The 21,932-nt window shown below is 34.7% G+C and overlaps 1 protein-coding gene across 3 annotated transcripts in view; it reads left to right on the top strand.

Moving 5' to 3' along the window:
* LOC140447430 (synaptic vesicle glycoprotein 2B-like) overlaps positions 1–20,553 on the top strand; it is a 46,651-nt gene extending 26,098 nt beyond the window's left edge. For all 3 annotated transcript variants that reach the window (XM_072540073.1, XM_072540075.1, XM_072540074.1), the window contains 9 exons: positions 2,573–2,735; positions 2,813–2,991; positions 9,783–9,967; positions 10,295–10,452; positions 13,032–13,179; positions 16,264–16,378; positions 17,677–17,836; positions 17,894–18,021; positions 20,328–20,553. In XM_072540073.1, the coding sequence (XP_072396174.1) occupies positions 2,573–2,735; positions 2,813–2,991; positions 9,783–9,967; positions 10,295–10,452; positions 13,032–13,179; positions 16,264–16,378; positions 17,677–17,836; positions 17,894–18,021; positions 20,328–20,383 (1,292 nt within the window). In that variant the 3' untranslated portion in view covers positions 20,384–20,553. The remainder of the gene's footprint in view (positions 1–2,572; positions 2,736–2,812; positions 2,992–9,782; positions 9,968–10,294; positions 10,453–13,031; positions 13,180–16,263; positions 16,379–17,676; positions 17,837–17,893; positions 18,022–20,327) is intronic.
* The last annotated feature ends 1,379 nt before the right edge of the window (positions 20,554–21,932 follow it).

Here is a 21,932-nt window from a genome sequence, read left to right as displayed (position 1 = left end):
TTAAAGTCCAAGTCTCTACTCCGTACAGCAGTATCGAGAAGATGTAGCATCTGACCAATCTCATTTTCAGGTTTAAGTTAATGTCATGACTTCCCAGAATGTCCTTCATATTAACAAAAGCGGCTCGAGCCTTTCCAATTCTAGTTTTTATTTCTTCTGTGATGCCATTGTTGTTATTAACGCTTGTTCCCAAATATTTATATTTGTGCACCCGTTCGATTTCGTTATTGTGAATATACAGGTTTGCATTTAATCTTTGTTTTTTTGAAATAATCATGAATTTCGTCTTCTTGACGTTCATTGTTAACCCTTTCTCTTCACTAGCTGTGATTACCTTGTTTAAAATGGCTTGCAGGTCTTCTACTGTCTCCGCCATTAAAACCGTATCATCTGCGTATCTAATATTATTAATTGGTTGGCCTTTAACTTTTATCCCAATCTCTTCTTCCTCCTATGCTTTCTTCATAATTTCTTCCGAAGCATTGGTGACAGCACACATCCTTGTCTCCTTTTTTAATTTGAATTTCATTTGTTGTGCTGTTTTCGATGCGTATGACTGCTTTCTCATTATAATACAGAGTAGATATTATTCTTATATCGCGAGTGTCTAACTCTTTAGCTTCCAAGATCTCTAAAAGTTGGTCATGCTTGACGTTATCAAACGCCTTGTTGTAATCAATAAAACAAGCAAATACTGTGTTAAGATGTTAAAGGCAAATAATGCTTCACGAGTTCCATATCCCTCCCGGAATCCAAACTGAGTTTCTCCGATATCTTCTTCCAATTTTCTGTAAATTTTATTGTGAATTATTTTGAGGAATATTTTTAAGGTGTGGCTCATCAGACTGATCGTGCGATGATCACTGCACTGCTTAGCATGTGCCTTCTTAGGAAGAGGGACAAACGTTGATCTTAGCCAGTCTTCAGGAATTATGCTGTTTTCATAAATCTTGTTAAATAAGTCTACTAACAAGTGGATTCGATCTTCGTCTATTAACTTTAGTATATCCGTTGGTAGCTCGTCTGGTCCTGGAGCTTTGCTATTCTTTGATGACGTCACCGCTTGCATTACTTCTTCTTTGCTTATTTCTGGACCTGTCTCTTCTGGAAAATTATCACAAGGAGGCTGCCTTTAATCGTCAAATAGTTTTTCTATGTATGTCTGCCAATGTTTTAGTTTCTCCTCTGTTTCCATTATCATGTTCCCTTGTTGGTCTATAAGTACTGTCTGCTTCCTGGGTTTATTGTTGATCATTTTTTTAACTTTCTTGTGAAGATAGAACGAATCATATTTGGCTTCCAAGTTTTCAATCTCCTTACATTTGTCTTGTAACCATTGTTTTTTAGCGTCGCGGATTTTTCTTTTGATCTCTCTGTTAATTTGCTTATGCTGTTCTTTATTTTTGCCTTTCGATAGTCTTCGAGAATTCATCAATAAAAAAGTTTCGTCACTCATCCATTATTTCTGTTTCTTTGGTTTTTCTTTCTTCAGAATATTTTTAGCGGGCTCCAGCACGTTCTTTTTAATAATGGCCCAGTGTTTATTAATGTCTAGTTCTGGTATCTTCTCTGTCTTTTCAAGTTTTTCAAGATTTGCCTGAATGCTTGTTTCTACCTGATGTCTAATTGTTTCATCATTTAAACGATTGATATCTATTACTTGTTTGGGCTTAGGTGTTTGTACTCTTTTCTATATCTGCTCCTGGATACGTTTTCACAGATTCGATTGTGTTTTTATATCTGTTATGCATTACGTGTCTAATATATCCAGTTTCGTCATTTTATAATTATGCTTATTTAACGATCCTTTCTCATTCATTGAAAGACCTTGTTATTGCTAACTCTCTCCATAGAAGAGATTCTCAGTATGTATCTGTATCACCACATTTAAAATACTTCAACAAGACGCTTTATGGATGTCTCGGATATGGTTCATAATTGAAGTAATGTTTACTGCACAAAAGAACTGATATAACATAACATCTCAGCAAGCGGACTTTAACTGAGAGTTATACATCTTGACTACCGAAAATTTTGTTCATTTTGATGAATGCTGATCTTTCCTTCTCAATCCTTACTTTTATCTCCATTAAGTGTAGTCACCGATCATTCAAATGTGTGCCCAGATAACAGTAATTGGTGCCCAGTTTTGTTGGTTTTATTGATTATCACGTACTTAGACTTTTTAATCTTAAAATCTAAACCAAATCTTCCATTTTCCTCTACCATTATTGCAATAGTGTCTGCAGTCTTTCTAGATTATCTGCGAAGATGATGATATCGTCTGCGTAACGTATGTCGTTTCAGGAACGTTTTCAAAAGATGGCTCCTAAGGCTTATTCTTCTGTAATCTTCTATAGTTGTATTTTGATGATGATTTTACTTGGTAATGAGATAAAAGTCAAAAACCAGGATTTCTCTACAATATATAAGTTACCAGCAAGAGAAAAATCACGTGAAGTTCAATTTTTCTTAAATTATTGTCATTTGTGCAATTAGTTCATATTAGCATTAAAATCTACAAAAATTTCACATTTTATTTAAGAATACACGATAACCTTTTTGATTTTAGGAATGATATCCACCGGTGTATATTGGGGCTACTTATGTGACGCACTAGGTAGAAAGAGGATTATTGTGTATGGCTTCCTGCTGTCTGGATTTTTTGCTGCAGTTGCAGCTTTATCTACCAACAAATTTGTACTTTTAGCAGCTAAATTTATGTCTGGAGCAATGTAAGTAAGTTTTTACCAAGTATTATGAAAATATTTGGATCTGGATAAAAAACTATAATATAAATATGTGTTTTTAGTATTAATGGTCCATTTTCCGCAACGACCAGTCACATCACCGAATTTCATTCGTCAGAATACAGAGGAAGAGTTAATATGGCGAGAGGCATGTTTCTTAGTTTTGGTAGTTTGCTGTTACCGATTTTGTCGTGGGCCATATTACCAAGGAAATTGGATATATTTCTCTTTGGAATACTAGGTAAAAATTTTCAATCAACAGCCTTATAGTTATTTAGACAGATAAATATTAGTTACTTTGAAATAAAATGTTTTAAACTACAGTGGTAATTTCGTATCCAACGATATCAATATCCGAAGTATGTCACGACTGGGCTAAAATATATATTATAATGAACGTGTATGTATGAATTATTAATTTTGAATAGATAAAATTTCGGTAAATACAGGGTCCCAGGTAAGCCAGGTAAGTCAACAGGAATTGTGGACCAAAATCCACTTATCGCCAAAATGAAACTTAGTTTAAAGAAAGTTCAAAGACCAAAAATTATAAAGTACGATATTAACCAACTGGAAAATAAAACAGTAAAGGAAAAGGTACAAAAACGCCTAAAAGAAAAAACTTGGGCTTGTACAGAAAAACCATGGGCTCGTACAAAAACAGATAACACAGATGTAGAACTAGAAAATTTGCACAAAGTAAGTCAAGAAATAACAGAGAAATACTTAAAACCTGAAAGAACAAATAAAAAGGAATGGATGACGGAGGAGATTCTATGTATGATGGAAGACAGAAGAAACGCTAAAGATAATAAGAATTACTACAACAACATAAATAACGAAATAAAAAGCGCTATTAAAAAAGCAAAAGAAAATTGGTTTAGCTCGAAGTGTACAGAGATAGAGTCATTACGACAAAAACATGATTAATTTAACCTCCATAAAAAGATTAAAGAAGCGACAGGCTTATATAAACACAAGAACACTGGATTCCTGACAGATAATCAGGGAAACATAGTACTGGAAATAGAGCATAAAAGAGATATTTGGATTAAATACATGGAAAAAACTTTTGAAGATATACGAAGTAACACTGGTATTACAACAAACACCAATTGCGAATCTGGACCACCATTTACAGTCGAAGAAATAAAATATGCCATCAAAAGCACCAAAGATGGTAAAGCAGTAGGCCCTGATAATTTTCACTCAGAATTCTTAAAACTTATGGACTATGATGGCATAAAATGGTTGACAAATATATTTAACAATATATATGATACAGGCATAATTCCCCAAAAATGGTTAGTGTCAACTTTTATAAATCTTCTAAAAAAACCCAATGCGAGAAAGTGCGAAGACTATAGAATTATAAGCCTTATGAGCCATTTACTTAAAACATTTCTAAAGGTCATTCACAAAAGAATATATACAAAATGTGAGGAACAACTAACAAGAACACAATTCGGATTTCGTGATGCTCTGGGAACACGGGAGGCCCTTTTTGCTGTACAGGTGCTATTTCAGAGATGCAGGGGTGTGAATTGTGACAAACATGTATGCTTTATAGATTACCAGAAGGCATTTGACAGAGTAAAACATGACACATTAATGACTCTAATGCAAGAAATTGGAATTGACAACAAAGATCTTAGAATTATCTCAAACATTTACTACAATCAAACGGCCAAAATCAAAATAGAAGACCAGTTAACTGATAAAATTGCAATAGAACGTGGAGTACGACAGGGCTGTATTTTGTCTTCATTTTTGTTCAATATTTATTCTGAATGGGTATTTAAGGAAGCTTTAGACGGTTGTGCGAAAGGAATACTAATAAACGGTGAATGGTTGAATAACATTAGATATGCAGATGACACTACAGTTTTTGCCGATAATCTGGATGACTTACAGATATTAACAAATCGCATAACAGAAGTCAGCAACGGATACGGACTAGCTCTTAACATAAAGAAAACCAAATTTATGACAATTAGTAAAAAACCAATACTAAACGCTCAACTTACAATCAACCAACAGAATATCGAAAGAGTCGAGTAATATACATATCTAGGCACCAATTTAATTATCCAATGGGACCACTCAACAGAAATTAAACAGCGAATAATAAAAGCAAAAGCAGCATTCGTTAGAATGAGAACCATTTTCAACAGTCGAGACATAATGTGGAGGTCCTGCGTAGAATGGGGAAAGAATGTGAAATTCTCATGACCGTCAAAACTAAAAAGTTGGAATATCTAGGACATGTAATGAGAAATCAAGAACGTTACGGCCTTCTCCAGCTGATTCTCAAAGGGAAGGTAAATGGTAAGAGAGGACCGGGAAGAAGACGCATTTCCTGGCTTCAAAATTTACGAAAGTGGTTTAACACGACTACCACTGAACTGTTCCGCGCTGCAATAAATAAAGTAAAGATAGCCGTGATGATCGCCAACATCCGGAACGGATAGGCACTTTAAAAAGAAGATCTGGCCTAAAAAAGCTTTAATATTCACCAAGGAGTTCTTCCACACACGTATTTATACGGTTCTACAGGGTGTTGAAGAATATTTTGTATATTGTGTTCAAAAAAGTTATACCCCTATAATTTTTACATTCCAACAAATCTCCTTTTTTCTGAGTGGACATCTGATTCCAATGCACCATTTCTCTTGTATTTATTCTTCTTGTCAGATTTTGACTTTAATAGAATTAGAAACAAAATACTGTTTTTTATTTTTACAAAATCGTCAACATGACATCGTCGATTGTTGTACTCGCTGTGCAACAGCTACCTCAGCGCTTCCTAACACCTCCGTCGAGTTCTCGCAGAGGACTTCATCCAAAATCTGGACGTACTAACACATAGTATGATATGAAGACGGCGCATTGGAAGAAAAAATAGCTTCTCACGCAGTCCCAAAAGAAGAACAAACAAACACAAGATCAATCTTCTATTATCTAGGGCATTCGCACAAAGTAAAAGTTCTCCTACGTTAAAACAGTACTTGCGCAAGGAAGTGAAGCGTCTGAGGAGTACTAAGGCAGGAAAAATGTATCTCTGGTTACTCTGGCTATAACCAGTACCAACCCTCATCGTAAATCATGGCTGTCCGAATGTTTCTTTCTAAGGTTTCGGCTAACGTGCTTCCTTCATCTGATTTCGGACTCGTGGTAGTATTGATTTTGTCAGAAATAGGATAGAATATCGCACTGATGCAGAGTGGTGTTCCCCACGAGTTTATTCTATGGGGAGCAGGAATCTTGTCTAAATGCATTTTTTGACCATGGTCTCTTGAGTGGGTGAGAAGGCCGGCGAGTTTTTGGGTTGCAGCAGCCCTTGATTCCCAACTGCCACTCAGAAGTTTCCTGTCAATGCAGTAAACGTGCGGCTGCTATGTTCCCAGGCCAGAAAAACACGTGGAATAGACCCACATAGTAGCTTTTGGAAAAGCACTACAAATTTTTTGCCAATACCATAACTGATCCTCGGTGTAATCAGTTGAGTGTGGAACCAAGAATTCTGCCAGCAGATTCAAAGTACACGAGCAGACTATTACCCCCTCAAAACTACTAACACATTGGTCGGGTTAACGTTGTTAAGTGTCGGAATCTTCGAATTCACGAGATGAAAAGGGGTGACTAGAGATATGGCCAACTTGTCGGTTTGATATGATCTTTATCTAGATCCAATTACTATCGAAGTTTAAAAAGTCGTTTTGGGATTATGCTTCCTTGTAAACAACACTACTCGAGAAAATCAGGGATCTTCTCGAGTAATTGTCGAGTTGTTTACAAAGAAGCTTTTTTACCTTCTGCATATTTTTTTATTAATGGAGTATTTTGCTGATACATCTCTTCTATGCAGTTCTTGGTACTTTTTTACCCTTAAGTAAATAAATATTAATAAGTTTATATTTATTACTCTTAAAATCCACAAGAAAAAAGTAAACTTTCTGTAGTCAGCTTAAATTAAAATGAATGGAAAATTGGTTGAATTCATCTTATCGTATCGCCAATATACATACATAATAATGTACGAGTATAAATCGATTGGCGGTACTTTTCTATACAACTACATCTTAACTTGGAGGATATTACATTTATTAAACTTGTGATGTATCGTATTTATTAATTACTATTTACACACAGATATCTTATAGACGGCATTACTTATTTAAATGATTAATTAATTACGTGTTTACATATTAAATTACGAATACCGACTTCGAATGAAATACTATCATTATTGACCAACTGACTAAACGACTGAACCTACCATGGTTTGGACGACGAATTAGGCCAACAATGTTACTGTAAACTTGCTGAATCTTTAAGGTTCAGCTTAAGGTGCAACAAAATTATTTTAAAAGTAGAAACGCATGTTAACAATACGTGTGCTTTAGGTACTCGTATATTCATAGACATTGAGGGAGCGTTTGATCAAACCACATTCCCAACCATTACCCAACAGCTCAATGTCAGGAATGTTGCCCTGGCCGTAAGCGAATGGATATTCAGTATGCTCTCTTACAGAGCAGTAAGCATAAATGTATAAGACGTTTCTGTTAGAGGCATGGTTACGAGGGAGTGTCTACAGGGAGGGGTGCTATCATCACTCCTCTGGAACATAGTTCTAGACACCTTGGTTGACCAACTCAGCAGCAACGGGTTCTACATAATACCCTATGCAGACGGTATTGTTGTCCTGTAAAGTGGTAAGAGGCTAGTAGAGTAGTAGTAGAGAAGTATAAGGCTAGAAGTGCATTCAATAATATGAAACAAATATTATGTTGTAGAGACCTCAGCCCAAATCTTACAAAACGAGTACTAAAGTGTTATGTATTTTCTGTTCTTTTGTATGAGAATATCCTGGGCGGACAGAATAACCAATGAAGAAGTACTAAGAAGAATAGAGAACAGCAGGGAGATACTGGATTCCATCAAAATAAGAAAACTACAATATCTGGGTCATATAACACGTGGTCACAGATATAAATTCCTAAAACTAATAATGCATAGAAAGATGGAAAGCGCAGCATAGATAGAAGAAGAATGTCCTGGCTGAGAAACCTCAGAAAAGGGTTTGGATGCAGCTCAACTGAACTCTTTCGGGCTGTAGTGTCAAAAGTTAGAATAGCAGTGATGATTGCCAACCTTCGTCGCGGATATGGCACGTAAAGAAGAAGAAAGTGGTAAGTTTGAGAACACACTATGCGAGAGATTACAAGTTGCTCTCTGACTAATAGAATTATGGTGCAAGAAACACTCACTATCTATAAATCCTAAGAAGACAAACAGAAAAAGAAGAATCACGGGTTTAATACTCCCAAGGATTTTAAACTACAGTTTAAACTTTTCTGACAAGGTGAAGTACCTTGATATTACCCTTGACAGGAAGTTAACATGGACATCGTAGAGCTAAAAGAGCATATATTGCCTATGAGCAATGTCAACGAACAGTTGGACTCACCTGGGGCATTTCACCCAGGGTGATTGCGTAGGTCTACAGTGCTGTCATTATGCCAATGCTAACTTAGGGAGCTATTGTTTGGATACCAAAAGTGCTACAGGCAACAGCGATTAACACACTAAACACTAAAACAACACCAACAGATGCAATGGAGTTGGTTTTTGGCATCACGCCTCTAGACATAAATGTCAAAGAGGTGGCGCTGATAACAATAATGCGACTGCGCTCAGCTGGTGCAAACCTTGATGTAGGAATGGGACAATTAAGAACTCGTTTCTCGCAGGCTACGACTCGATTAAACCAAAGTTTGTCTTTCACAAACCCTACAAAATCAAAACAAGACAGCATAGGGAGACAAACGTGGTGAATGTCTATTGCATATACACCGATGGCTTCAAATGAAAGAAGGCTCAGGATACGGAATATACTCCAGATCACTGAACCTAAGAATAAAGTGGGGTATGTGAAAAAATGACAGCGTAGTTCAGACAGAACTGGCTGGTATCTCCATAGCCGCAAAAGAGAAAAGCCAAAAAGATATAGCCGGGAAAACTATAATAATCTGCACAGATAGCAGATAAGCGCTACTAACCTTGAATAGACTACGTATCACATCAGAGTTAGTAATGGAGTGTTACGAATCACTTACTCAATCTTCGGATGGTAATATCATCATTCTGAGGTGGGTTAAAGGACTCAGTAGGATTAAAGGCAACCGCATTGCTGACCATTTGGCTAGGAAAGCGGCAGGCCTTTTTGGTTGGTCAACTATAACAATCGCAGAAATTGTCAAATGTCACTTCCATACCCAAACCGCGAAAAGATGGGAATAAGGGCCAGGATGTAAACTTGCCAGGGTAATACTAAGTAAACCTTGAAAAGTCAGCATCAAAGAAGTACTTAGAAATGACCAGGAAAAACCTACGCTTGACAGTTAGTTTTTTAACTGGTTATTGTCAACTAAGCAAACACCTCCACATACTGGGGTTAGTAGACACAACTCTATGGAGAAAGTGTGAACGAGAAGACGAAACTGTAGAGCATGTCCTATGTGACTGCCCAGAGCTATCGTTAATAGCAGAGTATGCGTTCGGCGAATCCTGGCCCACTGCCCATAAGGGAGATGTCTCCTGGTGACTTGTCCATCTTTCTAGGAATGGCAGGATGGACAACCTAAGGATGAGATAAGGATAACAGCTCCCTGGAAGGATTTACAATGGGTCCATTTTGGTCTAAGTGCTGTGGAATTTAACTCACCCTCCCTACTCCTACAGATACAGATATACGTATGCCCTACATTTATGACTGAAAACAATTTACGTAATTTAAAGCCACTAAATATATGGGTGAAAACCCTTTAAATGGTATTTAATTGGTATTAGATTACACGGTTGCTGATAATTTTGTAAGTAACTTAATGTGTAAGTCGTCTTGGTAATCCTTAATTTCATAAATATATTCCGGCCTGGGATGGGTTCTAGTGCTAGTATATAACATTTATGCTTTAAAAGCTTGAAAATGTCATTTTCACCTTAATATTTTTTATACAACGCTTGCAGAACTCCATTCATGGAACATATTTCTTCTGGTGTGCGCCTTATCAACAATATTTTGTGGAGTTGTATATATCTTTATACCAGAAAGCCCTAAATACCTCATGTCCACCGGACGAAATGAACAAGCAATGCAGGTTTTGCAAAAAATATATTCGATTAATACAGGAAACGCAATGGAGGATTTTCCAGTAAGTTGTTTTTAATTATTTACAGATAGGCAGACGATAAAAACATGATTAACATTATAGTATGCGTAAAATTTAATGCATGAGGCTAAGTTATTGTATTTAATAGTTTTTATGATAATAAAATAACGATTGTTGTTTATATTTTGTTGTGTAATGGATTTGACATACGCTGCTTGACAAAAACCTGATTATTTTAATTCTTCGCGATTAATACTGTCGATTTAAAAAAAAAATACTAAAAATAAAGTTATTTCATCTAATTTCTAGTACTTATATTAAAATAACGAGTATTATATATTTATTTTTATATTTTATTTTTTTTTGTAGGTTAAAAAGTTAGTAGAAGAAGTGGAAAATAATGCCGAAAAAGTAAATGTGTTGGTCGCCTTAAAAAAATGTTTCAGGGAAATGAAATTTCTTTTACATAAACCTTACGTAAACCATCTACTTTTGGCATGTTTTAATGTATTTTCTCTACTGATAAGGTGAGTTATTCTTGTTAAATATTTGCCAATTTTTTGTTTTCTTGTTGTTTTTATAAGCTGGAGTGTAATGCATTTGCTGCCCCAGGGAATCTACTGATAGTAGATTATAATACACTACTAACTATCCGTTGAAGATAGGGAAAGATGTATCCAATTATCAAATACTCAGATGGCTCTCCAGCATTCAATATTAACATGGATACCAGACTTCGTTGTATCCTAGATGAACTCTACGATAGAATAAAGAACAACATTTGTCCTCTTATCAGCTACACAGTGCAGCACGTGTTTTCGATAAATTTTTATGAGTTTGCTGAGTTCTATTTCATTCTCGTAAGCGGATGAAAGTACCTACATCATGGAGCCGTTGTCAAAAGGCAAATAAAGGCTTCATCATCATCATCAGTAGCTCGACAACCCTTTCTGGGATTTTCCGCCATTCGGTTCTGTTCCTTGCTTTGTTTTTCCAGTTGGTAATCTTAAGTGTTTTCAGATCTTATTCCACTTGTTCATTGTATCTAAGTTTGAGTCATGTATCGCATTCAATACACGATTCTTCCTTCCTTTATTAATTCTGCGCTAATGTTGTCTAATCCAGGTGACTTGTTCTTTTTCAGTCTGGTAACTGGTAACTTTTTCAGCTACCGAAGGGGAGGTTGTTTCTCTGATATCCGTTTGATTCAGTATAATTCTATCATATAGTGGATCTTCGTTTTTTTTTCAAACTTTTCTTTGAAGAATTCTGTCCATCTTTATAGTATTTCACTCTGCTGAGTTACTATATCTCCTTCTTTGTCTCTGTACATCATTGTTCTTGGCTTAAATTCTTTTCTACTTTTGTTAAGTTTTTGGTAGAATTTTCAAAGCAAGGCTTGGCTAATCGAAAAAAACAATTTCTTCGAGTAAGATTACCTAAAAGTAAATTACTGGATACTGTGGTCGCATTAAGAGACGATTACGACAAGTACAAAATTGAAACAATTGCCGAAAAATATGGCGTTAAAATTTTGAGACTGCTGCCTTAACATTGCGAGATGAACCCGATTGAGATAATGTGAAGTCAAGTGAAAAGATATGTGGCTTTAAACAACGTCGATTTAAACGAAAAAAAAAATGATAGAACAGTTGATAAAGTAGGCTTACCAACGCGTATCTAAAGAGCAGTGGCATAATTATGTGATCCACGTCAAGAAAGTAGAAGAAAAAGGTTTGCGGTGGATAATTTGCAGGAAGATATTGAACCGGTGATAATTAATATAGGAGATGATTTAGAGGATGAGAACGATTTAGATATGGATTGCGATTAGTATTAGTTAACGAGAAATATCTCAGATTTAATGCTCAATTATTTTTTTAATACTATACGTACTGTAAACTAATTGCATTTTTTTGTATATATGTATACAAGTATTAACGAGGTATTAGATATTTTATGTATACGGGCATTTTTTATAGAATTAATTTGTTTTTTTGTTTATTCTCTTATTTAACTTGGTTAAATTAATGATTCAAGATTTTTGAAAGATAACGCGTATGGTCCTGATTTCTTAGTCTATCGCCAAAGTACCACACACCTACCACTGTGCCGACATGAGCGGCATCACTGCGCTCCGTAAGATCAACACTGCATTAACTCTGGCTTCAACTATAGCGAACAGTAGCTGCTACCCATATACTACGCGTCCCAGGTGTGAGTTACATCTTCCTACAGACCATACCCGAAGCGCAATCCCCCTATCCCAACGTAGCTATTTAAATTTCCAGTATGTGCAGTACGATCTCCGACTCAAGGGTGAGACACTGGTATAAGCGAAAAATCGATGTAGGTCATGTACTTGGTAGCGAACGTGTTAACACGATCCCTAATATTTAATATTTAATACAACTGAATACTTATTACAGCTAAGTATTTCCATTTTTAATGTAAATGTAAATGAACAAAAACCTCTACGTCCAAAGTTGAACATAGGCCTAACCTATATTCTTCAAGTTCTGTCGGTTTTGAGCTTTACTCAGCCAATTCCCAACGATTCTTTGTAGGTGGTCTACCTTTGCTTCTTTTGTCTGCTCGTGTTTTCCACACCGGTCCTTTTTTTTTGAGTCAATCGCATGAGAATGACGATAAACCGCGTATATTTCAAAACAGCAGATATAACATCTACAAAAAGCTAGATATGAAACGATTTGGAAGACATTACAAGTAGTTTCCTTCATGTGAAACATTCAGCTTTCACGATATTGATATTAGGACTTTTACAGCAACATTTTTCGATAACCAGAATGTAAAGTGTCTGGCTGAAAATTGTTTGGAAATATACGATGCTATTTTAAACTTAACTTTTAACATCTAAATCATCAGAACTAACAAGTCGTTGAATTCTAGCTTAATATTTGGCATCTCCAAAAACGAGTAACTTTAAAAACCAAAACAATCTTATTTAGGGAGGTTTATAACTTTTTGATTTTCACATCGATTATTGTTTTTAACAAAAATTCTCGGAAATGAAGTTTTTTCAATTTACTATTTACTTTCAAGAAGATATTGGAAAAAACAAAATGTTTTAACTGTTTAATTTTAGCGTCAACACTGTGAAATTATGGTTGCCTGGAATATTTCAGGCCATAAGTGATTATCAAAATGCTCATAATGGTACAAGCACTAATCTATGCACAATGCTGGAGCAAATGGTACCGAAAGAAACTCCAACATCCGCAAATTGTACAGTGGTAAGTACGTTTATTTACTTACTTATCTGTGGTATTACACAGCATATTCTCTTTGCCGTTTATGACATCCCAGTCGCCACTTTTTCTTGTCATATATATATATATATATATATATATATATATATATATATATATATATATATATATATATATATATATATATATATATATATTCTTCAGTCAGGTGGCTTATTTTCATTGCTACTTTAATTTGTTCATTGCACTGGAATCTTTTCCCCTTTCTGTTTGGTTTCCATTTAATTCAAGTTCTCAGTATCCAATGACCAAGTGTATTGCGTTTTATTATAATTCATTTTCAAACCCTATCTTCCAAATTCTTCTTCCAGTTTTTTTATCATGTAGACCAGTGGTGCTCAGACTTATACTGCATGGGATTTACCACATAAACTGCAAACGTCCGGAGATCGACTGCTATACCCTGTTTTTAAACCAGGAGGAGTAATTATTCAAATTTACCGCGCCGCAATGTTTGTTTGTAATTGGTCCAACCTCAGGCAAGTTTACTCCACTGAAATTTTGACACTAATGGCATTTCATAGGTTAATTAAGTTATATCGGCGATTTTTTGTGTTTTCTGCGTTATTATTTTAATTTTTAGTCTGCTTTTATATAGAAAACAGTAGTTTTTAGAACTCTTTAACGACGTATTAGTATAATATAATTTTTTTGGATTACCGTCGAAGGCCGATATGATCAACCAAAAAAGAAAATGTATTTGGTAACTTTTCTAGTAACTTTCTTGGGTGTGAATTTGTCTCTTTAGTTTACTCCTCCTGGTTTAAAAACAAATCATAGTAAACCAAAACAATTTTTGAAAATAAAAAACTTTATTGCACATTTCTATTTGATAAAAAGTTGTAATTACAGAGAGTTGTAATTAAAGTTACGTTTTTCTTATTAATTTTATTTGGATGTTAATGCATGGCACTGCATATCATCCACAAGTATTTATATATAAGTTCCCATATTAATTAATGTGGCATTTTTATTAATATGTATTAAAAACATTACCCTTATGGTTTTTTATTTATTTTAAATAATAAAAACAATTCACTAAACCCTGCCTATGCATTGACTTATGTCAACATACGTTGATTTTTTCATAATTACGTTAAATCCAGAGGTAGCTATGGAAAAATGACATCAAAACAATAATGTTGCAAAGCTTTTTGCCGTTTATACACCAATATCTCATCTTAAATGGATTCATATATGATGGTACGTAATTACCGAGGGTCAAACGCAAGCATGAAGAGAGATGTTCGTCGTAGCCGATTACGATATTTTGATTTCACTATCTTCATTTGGAAAAATGTAGACTCACATAAATATGTTGATCCAAATAATGCTGTGAGCTGCAGAGCTACTTGACTCAAAGACGGATATTTCTCAGACGATATGGTTTAAGGTGTATATCCGAAATTATTTTCAGTACCTCATTTTGGACGGAAATTATCTCCATAATGAACGTAACGGATATTTCAGTGGCTATTTTTCCACGTCTTGACATGAAAATGGATTAGACATAAATGTTACATTATCTGTCAGTTTTTTTAAAATCAGCGAAGCGTCTTTCAAACTCGCTATGAAGTACTTGCAGCTCCGTCTAGTAATAAATATAATTCAAATGAGCGGCTATCTTTTTTTCAACGATGAAAAGTTGTTTAAATCCTGGAAAAAATGGGAATTTGCTGAACGAATGTGCCATAATTTATCTGTAAATGTTGATATGCCGAAACAGCATTATCGCAACTGTCGGGTGAAGAGATACCATCACAATTATTTCGATCATGCACATTTTTACCCCCATCTGTAGTATAAATAAGGTGGATGACAGGCTTATTCACTTTGAACGATAAACATAAAGCACATAAAGAAGACGGAAGAAAAAACCTAGAAGCTTCTACAAACTTTTATCAAAATAAACTAATTCGACAAGGTATGGTAATTATGTTTCATGTTAATTTGCAGTGTATTTCAAATAAAGTCAATATGATTAATGCTTTTCTTGCGGATTAAAATTTTTATGACGTCATATGTTTTTTGGAGCACCGGCAAAGTGAAGAAAATTTAAAATTAATTAGCATCTCCGGCTTTTCATTAGCTAATTTCTTTTGTAGGGTAAAAAAGAAAAAAGGTCGAGTTTCAATTTATGAAAAAGAAAATATTATATATTTTTCTATATAGTAATCAATATATTGTAGAGCAAAGTTCAGAGTTTTGTGCAATTTATGTACTTTCAATAAAAACCAATATTTTAGATGTATACAGATCGGGTAAGGGTAATTTTGGCTTGTTTTTGGTGAATTTTAAGAATGTCATAACGTCCTTGCTTGATAAAGCAGGCAAACTGATCATACTTAGTGATTTTAATATAAATTTTAAAATTGAATCTGACCCTTCTTTTGATATTCAAAATCTATCAACATCTTTTGGTCTATAAGTAACTATAAACGATTATACTAGCATCACATCTCAGTCCAGTAGTTGCATCGGCAACATTATGACAAATTTGTCTGAAAATATCTACAGAGTGGGCATATTTGAACCTTGTTTTTCTAACCACCGAGCTCAATTTTTATTCATTGACACTGAGCATAAAGTTGTTGACACTAATCAAACATTTCAACGGTTTATTATGTCTTCTGATTAGTTAGTTAAATAAATAAACTCTCTATATTCTCTCTAAATTATTCTGAGCAGTTCATTGTTTTCAGTGAATTAAAAGTGATTGTACGGCACTTATTCGTCTTGTATTTTTGTATTGGTTTTATCTGAACCCTTTCATGGGTATTCTGTCTAAACTTCATCAACGTTTTGTTTGCCTCCCTTGCTTTTAAGCTTTTCATTAAGCTATCTATATCTTTACATTTTTTTGCCCAAATTGGTTTTTTTACTACTCTTTATATATTTTTTTGTTTATAAATTTGCTCTCTGTATTCTCTTCTGGTAAGTAAGCAAAAAGTTATAAGCACACCAAAATCCGTATATTAAATTATTAAATATACATATAAGAAACATTGTTTGTCTTGTAAATGCGTTGTTTAAATTTCTTTTTTGTAGGATATGAACAATCTGTCGGTGTATGTAAATACATTCATAGTAGCAGCTGCAAGAATTGTTGCCTTTGCTTTTTCTACTGTCTTTATCAGGATGCTAGGAATAAAAAGGTTAAACAGTAAGTACAGTTTCATAAATGACCAGATAGATTTTGCTTCGGAAAAACATAAGACACTATGTGTTTGACACGCCATTTATTCTTTACTTTTGTTATTACCACTAAAATCTCTTATGACCCTTCTATTACATTTTCATTCTTAGATTTAATAAAGGACAGACTAAAATTAACGTTGGTGTTGGCCGTTAAAGGAATTTAAACTCTAATGATACCATGGCATTTCTGAAAATCACAACCGTTGTTTAAAATCAATTTTCTATTTAATTTATTAAATAAATATCTAAAAAAATTGACTTATCCAAATTATTTACTTATTTTAGCTTATTAAAATAAAAGGAAAAAGCTTCCGACCGTTATTTTAGCTTGTTTTTTTATTTTTTTCGTAGCTTGCAAATTTCTGGTAAAAAAGTAATAAGTTATATAATAATACCATTAGGTCACTACTTTGTCTTTTAGCCACGTTTACACGATGACAATTGGCGAGACAATTGTCATTGGACAATTGTCATCGCGTGGTTGCGGATTGTCGGAGGCCAGTCCAGTTTTACGAGAAGATGTTTATACGGGGCCAACTATTACCATGGCAGTAGACAGCTAAAACATGGCCGACTGCTCGTCCTCTATTGTGTCCGGTGAGGGAACTGGCAAAAAACAAGACAGAGACAGCACTACTGGTCTACACCGTTCACACGGCGCCAATTGTCGCGACGATTAAGATTTCGAGTGGTGGGGGACTCACTGGGCGCATCTCATTGTCCTCAGTCTACTCCCAAAGACAACTGAATTTTGGGCCAATTGTGAGGGCAGTTGGCAAGGCAATTGGACGAAGACACTAATTTTATGCCAGTCAGTTGTCTTCTGACAATTGTCATCGTGTAAACGCGGCTTTTGAGTCATTTTGATCATTTCCAAATCTGTAAACCATTCTTGAGAATGTTGCGCCATTTACTGTTTTTCAGGCGATGCTTTCTTCGTTTTACTTTATTTCATATTTTTACTAGGAATCCCCCATTTGACTACTTCCTGACTACCAGCATTTACTTTATTTCTATGTAAATATTGTCAGTAAATATATTTAGAAGTTCGGTAAACCTGTGGTGTTTTTTCTTTCACTCTGTATCAGGTTTTAATTTGCATCTTACAAATATTTGAAAGAGAAACACTTTTGAACTGCGTCTCAGAATCTTCGTAAATAAATCTCAAATTCAGAGTCGAAAAAATTGATTCAACTACAGGGGAAAAACTGCAATCCGGACTATAAAACATCAATTAAAACTAACCATACTCCATGTTTTCAGTTATATTATGTTTTGTTACTGCTGTCCTACAATTCTGTATATATTTTGCAAGAGATTCGACAACCGTGACAATATTGTCTGCTACAGGAACTGCTATTGGAAGTGTAGCAGAAAATTTGCTAATATCTTTGACTTTGGAACTTTTTCCAACAACGTTAAGGTAAGAATTTTCTTATGAAGCGGTTATTGTTTTTCTTAGTTCATTTTTAATTTGTAGAACTATTGCTTTATCCATACATCTGACGTCTGGGAGAACAGGTACATTGGTGGGGAATATAGTGTTTCCTTACCTACTGACTTCTGGGTGTTTGCCACCATTCTTCTGGATTGGAATATTTTGCGTTGGTAAGTAATTTTGAATTAAATAGTCTCATTTTATATACCTTGTGATAAGTATACTTTTGTGTTATTTAGGAATATAAAGTGAAAATTCTGAAATCTGCTTTTGTGCTTTGCTAAGCGGTTATTAAACGGTATATCTACATGTCTTATGTAAACTTTCATACATTCTAACAATGTTATTCTAAAATTATATGTTATTTTAACTCAGTACAGCTCAAATCGGCTTGCGTGGACGCTGGTAAATTAAGCTGTTTAGCATTAATGTTGTTGCTACTAAGACTGGATAAATGGGGGTTCTCAGATGGAGACGGTAACCTGCCTGTAGTAAAGAAGAATATATTATAGATCTGGAAAATTGTGTTGGAATTGACCTAATTCAAAGGTTACGGACCATGCAAAAAAGAGCTACAAGTTGTAAAATGAAAAAATTATCAATGTAACAACAAAGAATAGAAATTATCGAAAATGCTGCAGTGCAGTAAAGATAAAGAAATAGAAAAGAGAAAAACAAGACTAACGATTTATCGGAGTTGATAAACAAGAAAAAGCAAAAGCAGGAGGAGTAGATATACTGGTCCATCTAAGAATCAAAAACAATATAGAGAAATGTTTAGGAACATTTTTACCCAGGTTTATAATCCACGTTTTAAAAATATCAAATCCTTAAGTTTTGTCTGCAATTAAGGCAAACATTATCGAACACGTAACGAAAACGGAAACTGTTGCAATAGTTTTGAATAGAGTAGGAGCTCACCAGTACTCCGTACGGGATAGATTGGAAACGTCGCATTATCGTGACAGGTGTGAGTAAGATATAACCAAAGAAATACTCGTAGATTACCTGAATATATGACACAGGGGCTGTAGCTAGTCAGTAACTAAAGATTTATTGAATGAATATGGTATACATACACTATATTCACCACTGAATCTGTAAATCATCAGACAGCTGCACCAAAAACGGCTTATCATATGAAATAATAACAACATTGTTAGAGAAAAGAGTACTTCCTAAGATTAATAAGCGATGCTTTAGAGAGCTGGCAAGCGCTGGCTAATTACATCCTTGGTATAGCGAGGGTGTACTCCCATGTCTCACACAATTTTGTTTAAACCCATGGGAATAAAATGGATAAGGAGACAGAAAGAGATGGTCCAAAAGACAACTCAGAAATAAGTGTAATTCTTTTGAGTTTAGAGATAAAACTAAAAAGATGAACGAGCAGTCACGATGTTAGTCAGCACAGACTTTATTTCTGACCTAAATAGGTTTTAATGATCACAATCAGGATCTTACAGTCGAACCTTCGGCACAGTAAGGCAGATTTAGCCTAACTTACTACTGTTATCACAATGTTTGATTTCGTCCCGATCCAAGACTGCTGGTTTTATTGAGTTTTGACGGAGAACTGATCCTTAGCAGATCTGACAAGGTCCTGAGGACTTGTATAATGATTTATGAACTATGTGTACATTAAACCAATTGGCTGAGTAGGAGCTCAGAACAGATGACATTTGTATAGTAATTCTCAGAAATGTATGGCACTCAAAAGATCTTTTTGATGCTGGTGAATGGAAAATAAATGCTATTGGTGTTCAGATAAGTAGGAAGAAAGAAGATCTTTAGTCAATACCCAAAGACTAGGGGCGGTCGATCAATACCAGGTCCATGTGAATTGTAACTAACAGAAGTGTACTAAAATTATCAGGACTTCCTCTGATAAGTATTTAGAGACCATGGTTGAAGTTCTTGCCAGATCAAATTTCAGGATTGAATTTAGTTCTTTGTCGTTTTTCGCTGCATTTTATACTTTTAGCTAGTGTTCCATCTCCAGCGCGCATCGATGATAATGGTAAGTTGTTGGTGCGAGTGCAGGCATACCGAGAGAGGTTTAGTATTTAAGAAGTTTGACGACTAGATATCTTTTATAATGGCAAATCATTTTGAGGACTTTTGAGCTGTGGCATTAGAGCTGTGATTTGTTTTCTGTTTGTTGTTTATATACACAAAGTTTTGTAAGTATGCAGAAGAATTTCTCAATTGGTAGCTCCAAAATTTACCACAATTGTCAAAAAAGACTAGATTAGCATCTATGTTTAGAAACATCTGCAGTGTATGTGTCTACAGAAACTTACAAAGAAATTCCTGATATAATTGACATAGTATATTGTAACAACGTTGGTGTAATGGTAACCAATAGTTGTTATACCAAAGATGATAGTAATAGACTGTCCCCTGCTTGTATTTTATTTTAAATATTAGCAATATTGTAATATTACACGATTTATCAGACTATTTTATGTTGCAGCTTGCGGAATTTTCTCATTTTTGTATCCTTCAGTAGAAGACAAGCCATTGAAATAAGAGGTCACATAGTACCTATCAGGATGATATTGAATTTATCTATATTTTTTAATTAAACAACACTTTGTAAACGTACTTAAGAATGTATATGACAAACACTTTATATGTAGTTTATATTAAATTGTACAACAAATTTCATTTTTTTAATAAAAGAAAATTTATTTAAAATTTATTAGAAGTTTTAATTCTTTTTAATGGTAGTTGTTCTTCTTCCTATTGATCTTCTACTTATCTACTATCGTCTTCCTATTGGGATACCGTCTCTCGTCGTCTTTACTACTCAATTTGTTGTCATTCGGCTTATATGATCGTTCCATTTTACCCTTCTATTTCTTACCCAGTTTTTGATGTTCCCCACCTTGCATCCACGTCGTATATCTGTACTTCTAGCTCTGTTCCATAGTGTCTACCATCAATTTTTTTTGAGTGTTTTCATCTCTGCTCTTTCGAATATCCTTTTTGTCCTCTCTGTGTTAGGTCTTGTTTCTGCCGCGTAAGTCATTATTTATCTGACCACTGTTTTGTAAATTCTGCCCTTCGTTTCTTTCCCGATACTTTTATTTCTCCATATTGTTTCATTCAGGCAGCCTGCGGCTCTGTTTTCTCTATTCACTTGATCTTCCACTTCAGTTTCGAGCTTTCCGTAGCTAGATAATGTGATGCCTATATATTTAAACTCCATCACTTGTTCTATTATCTTACCTTCCAGCTACAATTTACATCTTACTAAATTTGCTGTGGTAACCATGCATTTTGTCTTTTTATTTTGTTTTTTTCACTTAGAAACTACATTCAGTCGATAAATCAGCTCTGGTGAATTTAGAATGACTACTAACTAAATATATCCTAATCTGCATCCATAGTTTTAAATGAAAGCAAACTTCTTGTTCGCAATTTTCACAGAAATAGTAATTAAATTTTTATCTATTCAAAAGAATATTTCTCTCCTTATACTTTTATCTGGGATATACCCAGTTGCTATTTTCAAAACCAGAGGGCACAAGAAGCAGAGGACGACCACGAATGAGATGTATTGATGATGTGGAAGAAGACCTACAGATTCTAGGGGTTAGAAGATGGAGGGAAGTTGCCAGGAATCGACAGAAGTGGCGACTTCTTTGTGAACAGGCCAAGATCCACAACGGATTGTCGAGCCACTTATGATGATGATGATGATACCCAGTTGCTAATGCAGAGAAGTATACCGACAGTTTTATTGTGAATGACTTAAACGGTCGCGGTAAAATAGAAAGAGTAGACGGGCAAATCTAACAGCTGATGACGTTAGGCAGCAGCCCCCTTTCTCTTACCACAAGTTGTAAAATCGAGTTGCAAAGTTTCTGCACATATATTGTCAAGTGATATCCATGGACCAAGCAGATAAGGTAAGAACATACGTCTTTTAAGCTTATATAATAATTCCAAGTAAAAACCTGACGTGAAAAAAAATCAAACTTTTGAATATTCCAAAAGGTTAAGCTGATGACAAAGACATACAGCTAATTTTGCATAGCTTTTTTTTTAACAACCATAAACAGTGATAAAATCA

Source organism: Diabrotica undecimpunctata, chromosome 8 (assembly GCF_040954645.1).
Source record: "Diabrotica undecimpunctata isolate CICGRU chromosome 8, icDiaUnde3, whole genome shotgun sequence".
NCBI lineage: Eukaryota > Metazoa > Arthropoda > Insecta > Coleoptera > Chrysomelidae > Diabrotica > Diabrotica undecimpunctata.
The sequence above is the reverse complement of the archived record's forward strand: the minus strand, read 5'-3'. Positions and strand labels throughout refer to the sequence as shown.